Below are 12067 nucleotides of genomic sequence, written 5' to 3' on the forward strand. Positions count from 1 at the left end.
GCACTATTCTCGACACGAAAATCAGATTTCTTCCTAAGCCATGGATCCTTAGTAGCAACTATATCCTTGTCATTCCCTAAGACCCACCTGAACCCATTACACAACTCCTCCTTCGCAGTCCAAATACTATGCCAAACAAAGCTAGAACCACTCCATTTGCCAGCCTTCAGAACATTCGAGCTGGGAAAGTATTTCGCTTTGAATAATCTATCCACCAAAGAGTTAGGGTTATAAAGAAAGTTCCATATATGTTTGCCCAACAGGGCAATATTGAAACCATATAAATTCCGGAAACCCAACCCCCCTTTGCTCTTTGCAGTGCTCATTCCACTCCACGCAAGCCAATTAACTCCTTTTTGGTCATTACTCCTACCAGATCTCCACCAATAATTACTAAACATCCGCTCCAACTCTTGACATAGCGTTTTTGGAATCAAGAAACACGACATGCTATAAGACGGGATAGCTTGAGCCACATTCCTTATTAGCACTGTCTTGCCTGCTTGAGAGATAGGCTTCACTTTCCACCCTTGAATGCGTTTGGTAGCTTTATCCTTTAGAAAGCTAAACACCCGTTTTTTAGACTTACCCACCAAAGAAGGCAGCCCAAGATATCTTGTGTTTGATAGGTCGCTATAAACACCCAGAATTGAAGACAACTCCCTTTGCTTATCACGCCTTACATTCGCAATAAAATAAACCCCCGATTTCTGGAAATTTACTGACTGCCCTGAACATCTCTCATAATTCACAAGCAAACGTTTAATGATGGTGGTCTCTTCAGTAGTTGCTTGGAAAATAAAAACGAGTCATCTGCAAACAAGAGATGAGATACAACTGGAGCTGTTGGACTTACTTTGCACCCTTTAATCTCCCTAGCATCTGAAGCAACATCAAGAGCATTTGACAAGCCTTCAACGCAAAGCAAAAATAGATAGGGAGAAAGAGGATCCCCCTGTCTTAACCCTTTCTTCGGAATAATAGGGCCAATGATAGAGTCATTAAAACAGAAGTTATACGTCACTGTCTTCACACACAACATCATCCAGTCAATCCATATCTCACAAAAACCCATGATTCTCATTCGCTGCTTAAGAAAAGACCAACTAACCCTGTCATAGGCCTTGATAATATCTAGCTTAAGGGCGACCTCACCTTCCTCACCACGCTTTTTACAGCTCATATGATGAAGAATTTGGAATACAACCAACACATTATCTGTTATACCTCTGTTCTTAACAAACGCTGACTGGTTTTCAGAGATGATAAAAGGAAAAACTTCCTTCATTCTATTAGATAATACTTTCGCAAGGATTTTATAGAGTACGTTACAAAGAGCAATAGGTCTGAGATCTTTAAGACATGAGGCATTATCTTTCTTCAGAATTAGAACAACATTTTTAAAGTTAAGTTCATTGGGAAAGTTTGTAGTACGAAGCCATACCTTACAAAAACTAAACACCTCTTGACCCATGATCGACCAGAATTTCTAAAAAAACGCAGGGTTGAGACCATCAGGTCCTGAGGCCTTATCAGGGTGCATCTGTTTGATCACCACTGTAAACTCTTCAAAAGAAAAATCTTCCACTAATCTGTTGTTTTATTCTTCAAACACAATTCTGTGACCATTTAGTTCATGCGAGTCCACAGTATTAACCTCCCCTGTGAACAGTGACGTAAAATAATCCCTAACAACTTCACACATTCCCACCTGATCCTCCACTCTAATTCCAGCATCATTAATCAAAAAATTAACCCTATTCATTTTCTTCCTTGCAGAAGCAGAGGAGTGAAAAAATCTTGTGTTATCATCACCTTCTTGAAGCCAAAACAACTTTGCTCTTTGCTTCCAATAAGTCTCCTCTTGCAATAACAGAGTATTCAGTTTCTCCTTTTCATCCAAATATAACTTCACACTATTTTTGTCACAACAGTCCACCACTGTATTCATAACAGCCTTATGCTCCTTAACCTTCTCTATAAATTTATGAAAAAATGACCTTCCCTAACGAGCCATGAACGAAGAGACCTCAAAAAGTTTGGGAAGTAGATGTAATATAGGAATAGTTTTCCACACATCAGTGACTTCCTTAACAAAATTTGGATCCCTCAGCCACATGTTTTCAAACCTGAACCGAAACGTTTTCTTCGAGATATCAGCCTTCAAAAGCTCCAGTAAAATAGGCTCATGATCGGACACCGATGTATGCGACAATTTAAAACTATACATAGGGAACTTATTCCACCAACTCGAATTTGCAAAGCCACGATCCAACTTTTCCCTCACCCAAGCATTATAACCCCTACTCTTTTCCCATGTGAACTTTCCTCCACTCATGCTGAGCTCAGACAATTGACAATCTTCTATGGCCCTCCCAAAACCATCTAACATAAACTGGGGATGATGAATAAACCCTTTCTTGTCTGAAGCAAGCAAAAGATCATTAAAATCCCCCCATATGCACCACGGTAGGGAAGAAATATTGGCCAAATTACGAATTAAATCCCAAGAATTTCGACGCCTAGTACGCTCAGGGTACCCATAAAAACAGGTTAATCGCCAAGAAGCATGACCATTTTCCAAAAAAAGAGCATCAATATGATGATTAGAATAACCTGTTATCTCACACTGCATAGAACGCTTCAACAATACTGCAAGACCCCCACTTCTACCTACCTTATCAACTAAAAAACAAGAATCAAAACCAAAATGAACTCGAAGCTCTTCAATTTTATTAGCGAAAGAAATAGTTTCAATTTTAAACCGGGATTATGATCCTTCAAAAGATCATTAAGTGCTCGAATTGTACGAGGGTTCCCAAGTCCTCGACAGTTCCAACTTATGCAACTCATTGCTGCTGGCTAGCTTACTTAGCAAGCTTAGCCAATAAAGATGAAGAGGTCTCCAAACAATCCTTTCCAGAAAGAGTGGAGTCCGTGTTGGTGTTATCATTCTGTTCTAGTTGCATTATTTTGTCTTGGGCCTCGCTCCTTTGTCTTTTTCTTTCTTCAAATTTAAGCCCATAATTCTCCTTAGTGTCTAGTCTAATTAGCCCACTAGCATTTGAAATTCCCTCCTTGCCAATCTCATTACTAATCACAAATTTTGATTTGCCCGAGATATCAGCACCAGACTTATCGTAATCTCTAACAGCCCGACTATCACGCTTGATCAACCCTATCTACGAAAAATCAGGTTTTTCAAACCCCTGCTTCTCCGTTCTGTGATTACTCATCCCGCCGTGCCTTCCCCAGTCACCATCTCCCTCCTCCCTAAGCCACTTACTTTTGTTGTTCCCCACCGCCCTGCGAGGCTGAGCTCGTAACCAGGGTCCCCACTCTCTTACAATTTCCTCACTACCAACTTCCAGTTTTTTCTGATAAAAACGTTCCGTGTGAGATAACATCCCACAAATAAAACAGAAATCGCCTAGCTTTTCATACTTGCAATTGACCATCACTTCTGATTTATCTTTCTTACAAATCTTCTTCCTCCTTTTTAACGGTTTACGTATATCGACTCTGATTCTCAGCCTCATGAACTCTCTCCAAATACTCGAATTATTCTTTGAATCATACTGTAAAAATCTGCCAAAGAAGTTGCCTAGTTGTTTCCCTACCACCTCAGACATATACCCCACTGGTAGGTTGTAAATCTGAATCCAGAAATTCACTTCAAATAAAGGCACTATAGTAGGCTCCTCCCCTGACTTTATATAATTCAGCATCAGCAATGCACTATCAAACGTCCATGGACTACTGTAAACAACCCAATTCATGTCCTCTCTATGATAAAATTGAAATAAAAACAGGCCTGGTTTCAAATCCTTGATGTTGATACCCATAGCAGGTTTTCATAAATTGGCTAATTTTATCTTCATTGCACGAATGTTGATGTTCTTCTCAGTCAAGAATCGTCCCACCAAGCAAAGATCAAACCTGTTGATATCCTCCTCAACCCCTTCAACCCCTTCATCCCGTGATAATTCTTCATTCTCTTCATATGTTATATCCATCTCCTCCATTTGCATTTCAATATCCTCCATTGATGACCACAGAAATAAACTCACACAATCTTAAAGAAAGAAAGGAGAGACAAACTCAAAGGCTCTCACATAAGGGAGAGAAAAAGTATATGTTGGAAAGAAGTCTTCCGGTCTTCTCGTCCCAAAAACTCATAACTCACTTCTTAACGGAGCTAGTGCTTTCCCGTGTTATTAGTTTTTTAATTAATGTTAACCCACTCAGATCGTCAATTCAAATTTTATTATCCACGTAACATTTTTACTTTTTCTTATATAATTTATTTTTTTCTTAACAAGCAAATTATAGTTATTGTTGAAATTATACTTATTATTATTAAAAATACAACTTCATTTTATGTGTGTTACAGCTAAATAAAAATCATGACTTAAAATTAATGAGTTTCTCGACTATTATATGCTTATTTAAATTAAAAAAGAAATAGAGGAAATTTTATTTGCTGATTCAATATAGATAAGTTTTGTAATTCAAGAAATGTAAAGCTCTAATATAAGTCTTTTATTAAATTTCATTGAATATTTTAACACGGTAATGAAATTTTTTTTGGGCTCATGTTTTATAAATTTGTTGGCTTCATCCCTGTAGGAGAAGGTATGGTGTGTATTGTTAGTTAAGTTTGAAATTGTTATTTATATAGTTATATAATTTGATGTGGGAATATTTAAGATGCACGCATAGCGCATCTCCAACATGATAGCTAAAATGGTTAGCCAAATCAGGATTATTTAAAATTTTATTAAACGTGTAAGGCCATGCTGGTATTAGTTATAATTATTAGTTATATTCAAAAATATTATTTTATTTTTATTTTTCAGATTTATATGTATATATATAAACTTTAAATAATAAAATAAATTTAGTTAATACTTAATTCAATAAATGAAAAAATATATAATTATAATTTAATAATTGTTACAACTTAAAATATAATAACATATAAATAAAACAAAAATATATTTAATAAAAAGTTACTATTATATTATATATATTGTTTGTTAAAAATAATTAGTAAATTTTGTTAATAAGATAATAATACTTTCACACTTAATATTTTATAAATTAAAAATATTATATATAAAGTAATAACTTTAATATTTATGTAATAAATATTATATAAATATATGTATGTATTAATGTGCATGTGTATGTATTAATGTGTAGATTTAGGTTTAAACATCAACATTTATACATGAAAGATATAGCTAATGCCTAAAGATTCAACAAATATCAGATTAAGGATATCTAAACTTTTTGCTGTGATGTGTTTGCAGTGCTGTTTTTTTTACCTAATATCTATATTTGAGTGCCAGGATTTTTAACTAACAGGTGATGGTTGGAGATACTTTAAGTGTTATTTGAAAAATACTTAGCATTGTTTATATTAATTATCTGTTGAAACTCATGGAAGCCTAGGAAAAATAAGCCTTAATACTCGTAAGTACTCTTACAGAATAAATCTTTTAATACCTTAACTCTATAATGCAAATCTTGAATTTACAAGAGTTTCTCGAATTAACGGGAAATAATAAAAGAAAACTCCTAAGGTTTTTTTAATTCAATCAACAATTTTTATATGATATCTTATAATATTATTTATGTAGGTATGGTTATGTTATACCCAAAAATTGGCATTGAATTGACTCGGGTCAAATGCGGATTACGGGCGGTCAAACCCGGTATTACATTGTAGAAGCTTAGGACGCGTCCAGGCATAGGGGACGCGCCTAATGTTGAGTTGATGCTCTATGGTCTGGCGATGGTAAAGCTTGGGAGTGCATGATTGGGAAAGGACGCGCCCACTTGAGGTAGACGCGTCATCATTGGGAAAATTACTTGGCAAATATGATCTTGTGGCAATGAGGACGCGCTTGTCTCCATTAGGACGCGTCTTTTAGCTGTGGCATGCTGTAAGGATCGGTTGATGAAGAAACAGGGTTGGATTTATAAAGGTGAGGACGCGCCCGGACTTCGAGGACGCGTCCGGTGATTGGTCTATGTGTTCTCAATGGCGACTTCAGGACAAAGCTCGCATGGAGAGGAGTAATGGAGGTTATTTTTACTAAAGTATTTGTTGCAGGTACTCTTTGAAGAATTCCCTCCTTGAGGCGGTCAAGGAGGGGGATGTCCGTGAAAAGCTTGAAGGCCTCCAGGGGTATGCCTGATGATTGAAGGCCTCCTCCTGTATTCAACGGGTGTCCTCGTTGGGGATGCGGGGTTAACTTTGGTGTGTGCTTTGGGAACTCTGTTCTTGTACTCAACGGGTGTCCTCGTTGGAGAACTTTGGAGTCATCCTGCACTTTGCACCCAAGAGCTTGGGATCACCTGTCCTGTTATCTGGTGGGTTATCCTCATTCGGGGGACATGGATGCGTTCGGCACTTGGGGTGAACCGTGGCTATACCTGCGTCCGTACATCAAGGAAAATAGCTGTAGCGGAGTGTTATCCTTGCCAGGGAGATGCACTATCCGTGAAGTCCTGCGATTACGGACGAGCCTTGGGCCTTCGCGATTGGGCCTCATAGTTGGACATTCCTAAAGCTAGCGGAAGATAGATTCTGGATGGGGTTCTACCGGGCCTAGGGATAAGAAGTCTAAGCCCATTAGATTTCTTGTTCCATAAGAACTACGTCAGGCTTGATCCCTATATAAAGGGTACGTAGGCACATTAAGAGGGTAAGAAGTTGAGAGCTGATAAGAGAGCCACCACTTATTCTGATCAATCTCAGCCTAAAACAACCACAAACCACCACACACCGCTTGATTTTTCGGCAAAGAACCACCGTCACAGATCTTAGTTCCGGCGAGAAACCTCAATCTTTGTTGTTAGCAGATTCCTCCGTCAACAAATTGACGCTAGAAGGAGGGGTGCTAATTAAGGTCGTAATCTTAGAAGGAAAAGATGTCTTATAATCGTGATGGAAGTTCTTATGATGGAAGTGATAGCATATCTGAAGGAGAAGGCAGGGGGGGCTACACTCGCCATGAACCTTACATTTCCAGAAACATGGCGGATCCACCAAGAGCTCCGGATGTGGGGGGACACCTCCAGTTCTCATCAGCAACGCTGATATCTTGGAGCAGTTGTATCGCATGGGGGATACTCTTAATAGTTTTCACTCAAGACTGAACACGGTGGAGCGTCGGAGAACGAGGAGAGGTCGTCATTTTCCCCGTCACGGCCACGCCGTGGGGAAGGCACCAGTAGTTGAAGGAGATACCCAGGGCAGCGGGGAAAACCCGCGAATCACTCCGCGGCGCTTGGAATATTCGGACGATGTAGAGCCTATTGTGGAGCTTGTCGATGAGGACACTAATGGTAGGGAAAGGCCTCGCCTTGGTAACTAGGTGGTGCCACACCCACATAGGTCTGGGCGTATGATGGACGAGCGTCGTCGTGCGGAGAACGCTCAAAATCAAGATGAGGAAGGAAGGGATCTTTCAACCTTGAAAAGAAGACTTGGCATAAGGTTGGAAGATGAAGATTTGAGGATGTTGCTGGTAGAATGGAAAAAGGAAGGAAACGCTGGAGAAGGGAGGCCCCGTGACACAACGCGTGTGCCCCCTGCATTCCAAAGGGATGACGGGGCGCGGCACCGCGAGCACGAGCGTGCCCCTCCGCGAGGAAGGCCCGAGAATTACTACCGGGGATATCAGAGGAATGGACGAGAAAGGATGGGATACCAATACAGAAGAACACCCTACAATGGTAGGAGAGATGGAGCACCCTCCGCTAAAGAAACCCCTGCCGTTATTCCCGTAGCTTCCCACAGTGCTATAGGTAATGGGTCCAGGGCGCGTCCACATGACCAGGATGGCGGGCGAGTTCAAGTAAGAATGTAAAATAATGATGAAATCCCGTGACGCGGTCAAGAGGAACCTCGCGTGCATGAAAATGTTTGAAACCAAGATGGTAACGTGCCACAGCCGCAGCCTCAGGGCGAGGGGCGGCGAGATCCACCGCCACACCCGGGGGGTAATCAAGGGGAATTACAGCAAGTCGCAGAGCAACCCCTACAGCCTAATGTTCAAACCATTCCTGGAGTAGGGATGTTTAATATGAACGATCTCAAGAGGTTGCTCAACCATCTTGAGGGAGGAAGAGTAACGGCGACTGCGCAAGCTCCTTCTCCTTTTGCTGCTGTTGTGAGGGAGGCGCAATTACCTACAGGATACAGGAACACAACCAATGACTTGCGTTTCCATGAGAACTCTGATCTTGTGGAATTCCTGGGGCGTTTTAATATTGAAATGGATGTATATCAAGTACCTGATTTGGCTCGATGCCGTCTTCTGGCGGCCACTTTTAGAGAAAGCGCTCAGCAGTGGTTCCAAAAACTTGGTTCAGGTGTGATCACGTCCTGGGAACAGATGAAAACTTTGTTTTTGACTCAATTTCAAGCCGCAGTAAAATAAACACCACCTGTTACCACACTGGCTAATATGAAACAGAAGGAAGGAGAAAGTTTAACTTCATACTTCAAAAGGTTCAATGCAGAATCCACGTTGGTAAGGGGTGTAACTGATGAAATGCTGAAAATACTTCTTATAGCTGGATTGCATGTGGGAACGGATTTCTGGAAGCACTTGCAAGGGAAGGACCCTGTGTCATTAGCTGATGTGCTTGCGCGGGCGGAATCATTCAAAGCAATTGAACAGTCGCTTGCATAGACAAAAAAGAATGACAACACCCATAACTCCAAGGGGCGATTCAAGAGAAGGGATAGATTTTTTGAGCCCAGATTATCGGCGGAGTGCCAGAAGCCCTAATAGAGTGAACACCGTGAACACGCGGAGAGAATGGAGCCCACCATCGAACTATGAGAGAAGGGTCAGTTTTTATACGCCGTTGGCGGCATCCATTGATCATATCTTTGAGGTAAAGAAGGATAGAGGAATCTTCAAGAAGCCCGACCGTCAAACTTCATAGTAGAGTAGAGACAAAAATAAGTATTGTGATTACCATGAGTCTACCGGCCATGATATCCACGAGTGTCGTCACCTGAAGATGAAATTGAGGAATTGATCAAGGCTGGGTATCTGGGAGAATGGATTGACAAGGTGAAATGACGCAGGGAAAGCGACAATAAGGGTAAGGATGAAAGACAGCCCTCGCGGGGGGAAGAAGTTGAAAAAACAGCAGAAGTTAAGTTCCAGAGGGCTGGCAGCATCAGGGCAATTTTTGGAGGATACCCTTTTGTTGGTGATAGTAATCGAGCACTGGAAAGAAATACGAGAGAGGCGCGACATCCGCCGCTCACCAACATTCACAGCTTGGAAGACAGACCCCCGAAGATCTTTAATGGAGAGTCCGCTGACATTACATTCAAGGAAAAAGAATCAAGGTGGATGCATCATCCCCACAACGATGCGCTGATGATTACCATGCTTATTGGGGCAATGAATGTACATCGAGTCTTCTTGGACAATGGGAGTTCTGCGAACATCTTGTACTACAGCACATACAAAAAATTGGGTTTCCCGGATAGCGAAATGTATTTTGAAGATGCGCATGTCTATGGCTTCACTAGGGAAGCAGTGAGAGTTATGGGTTCGGTTAGGCTTCCCGTCACGCTCGGGGAAGGAGCTTTGTCAGTCACTCAAATGATAGACTTCAAATTGCTGGATCAGGATTCCGCGCACAATGTGTTGGTCGGCAGACCTTGGTTACGAGCGTTCAGGGTGATAACCTCGATACATCACTTGATGATAAAGTTCCCAACACCAAACGGAGTAGGCAGTCTGAGAGGGTCGCAGTATGAGTCATGCGACTGCTATCACAAGGCTATTAAAGAATTCCGCAGGTGAATGTACGAAGGAAAGGGTCTTCCACTTGAGGGTGCGGAAGACATTCATACAAAACCAAGCGGAGAGGTTCATGCCCACTATTTCGTAGAAGGCCCCGAAGAGGAAGAAACCTATGTCACTGGGAACTCTGTTTGGACGCTGGGGAATGTTTCGAGGATCCGTAGCGTAGAAGAAGTGGTGATGAACTATGCAGAGGAGATTATGCAGAAGGAGGTTAACGGAGAAAAATTAGGAGGAAGAAGTGAGATTTTGTAAGGTCTCGGAAATAACTTCAAGGTGGATGCTCCTCAAAAGGAGGACGCGCCCTTGAAGAATAAAAATGGAATTGAGGTTGATGCTCCTCCAAATGAGGACGCGCCCTCTTCGCCTGCGTTGCATAAAACTATGTCTTGTCTTGAGGTAGTTGCTCCCACTCATGGGGACGCGCCCTCAGATGCAAAAGTGGAAGTCGAGGACCCCAGAGACTTTGATTTCGATTGGGATCCCAGGATCCCTATGCCCGCTGAAAAGACGGAACCGGCCGAAGACACAATATCCATTCCGGTTGACAAAGATGACCCGAACAAGGTTTTGAAAGTGGGATCCCAGTTAGATGATGAAATGAGGGGAAGTCTTACCCGCTTCTTAATTGCAAATCTTGATGTCTTCGCATGGAGTCATTCGGACATGGTAGGAATCGACCCAGAAGTAATGTGTCACCGGTTGAATATCTTCCCGAATTGTACGGGCATATATCAAAAGCGCCGCCCGGTGAGTGGGGAAAGGGCGATAGCATTAAAAGAAGAAGTAGACCGGTTGTTGGAGGTGGGACCAATCAAAGAATCGTTCTACCCCGAATGGCTTGTAAATCCAGTGCTTGTGAAAAAGCTGAACGGGAAGTGGAGGACATGTGTGGATTTCACAGACCTCAATAAGGCATGTCCGAAGGATAGCTTCCCGCTCCCAAGAATTGATCAGTTGGTTGACGCGACAGCAGGGCATGCTTTGCTGAGTTTTATGGATGCATACTTCGGTTACAATCAAATTCCGATGTATGGCCCTGATCAAGAGCATACTTCTTTCATTACTGACAGGGGGTTATACTGTTACATAGGAATGTCGTTTGGTTTGATTAACGCTGGCGCAACCTACCAGCGGTTGGTAAACATGATGTTCAAGAACCAAATCGGGAGAACCATGGAAGTGTATGTGGACGATATGCTGGTAAAGTCCAAAGTGGTGAATGACCACATCAAGCACCTAATGGAAATGTTTAACATTCTAAGGAGGTTTCGCATGAAATTAAACCCATAAAAGTGTTTGTTCGGCGTGGAGTCGGGCAAGTTTCTCGGGTTCATCGTCAATCATAGGGGAATTGAGGCCAACCCCGCAAAGATCATGGCATTGTTGGATATGAAGTCACCCACCAATGTGAAACAGGTGCAGAGTTTGACTGAGAAAATTGCCGCGTTAAATCGATTTGTTTCCAAGTCATCCGATAGATGCAAGGAATTTTTCAAGGCGATTAAGTTAGCAGGGAAAGACTTTGTATGGACATCAGAATACGAAGAGGCTTTCAAAAGAATCAAGGAGCAACTGGGAAACCCTCCCATGCTGTCAAAACCATTAGATGGAGAATCTCTAGTACTGTACCTCGCAGTGTCTGAATATTCAATCATCGCAGTTCTGGTAAGAGAGCAAGATGGGCAGTAGTCACCAGTGTACTACGTGAGCAGGCGGTTGCACGACGCTGAAACTCGCTACACAAGCATGGAGAAATTGGTTTACGCCCTGATTCTTGCATTAAGAAAATTGCGGCCGTATTTCCAAGCCCATAGAATTGAAGTCCGTACGGCATACCCGCTACGACAGGTCCTGCATAAACCAGAGTTGTCAGAAAGAATGCTGAAGTGGGCTGTTGAGTTGGGACAGTTTGATTTGGAATATGTGCCCCGAACAACGATTAAAGGGCAAGCCTTAGCTGATTTCTTGTTGGAATTTGATTCTGGAGTTGATGACAAAGCTTTGGTGATGCTACATCCACCTCATGTTGAGGAGCCTTTTGAGGAGTTTCCACATCCCTGGTGGATCTTGCATGTGGATGGGGCAGTTAACAATGGAGGAGCAGGTGCGGGTATAGTACTTGTGTCTCTAGAAGGCCATCATCTGATGAGCGCAATTCATTTCAAGTTTTATGCAATAAATAATGATGCGGAGTATGAAGCGTTGATTAATGGCTT

General features: G+C 41.9%; 1 protein-coding gene across 1 annotated transcript; it reads right to left on the reverse strand.

The window, feature by feature from the left end:
* Positions 1-2005: 2005 nt before the first annotated feature.
* Positions 2006-2853, reverse strand: LOC141701372 (uncharacterized). Its single transcript, XM_074505039.1, has 2 exons — positions 2766-2853; positions 2006-2724 (listed from the first exon to the last, which is right to left on the reverse strand). Exons 1-2 carry the CDS (start codon positions 2851-2853, stop codon positions 2006-2008), a joined length of 807 nt encoding a protein of 268 aa, XP_074361140.1.
* Between the last annotated feature and the right edge of the window lie 9214 nt (positions 2854-12067).

Source organism: Apium graveolens, chromosome 2, assembly GCF_009905375.1.
Source record: "Apium graveolens cultivar Ventura chromosome 2, ASM990537v1, whole genome shotgun sequence".
Lineage (NCBI taxonomy): Eukaryota > Viridiplantae > Streptophyta > Magnoliopsida > Apiales > Apiaceae > Apium > Apium graveolens.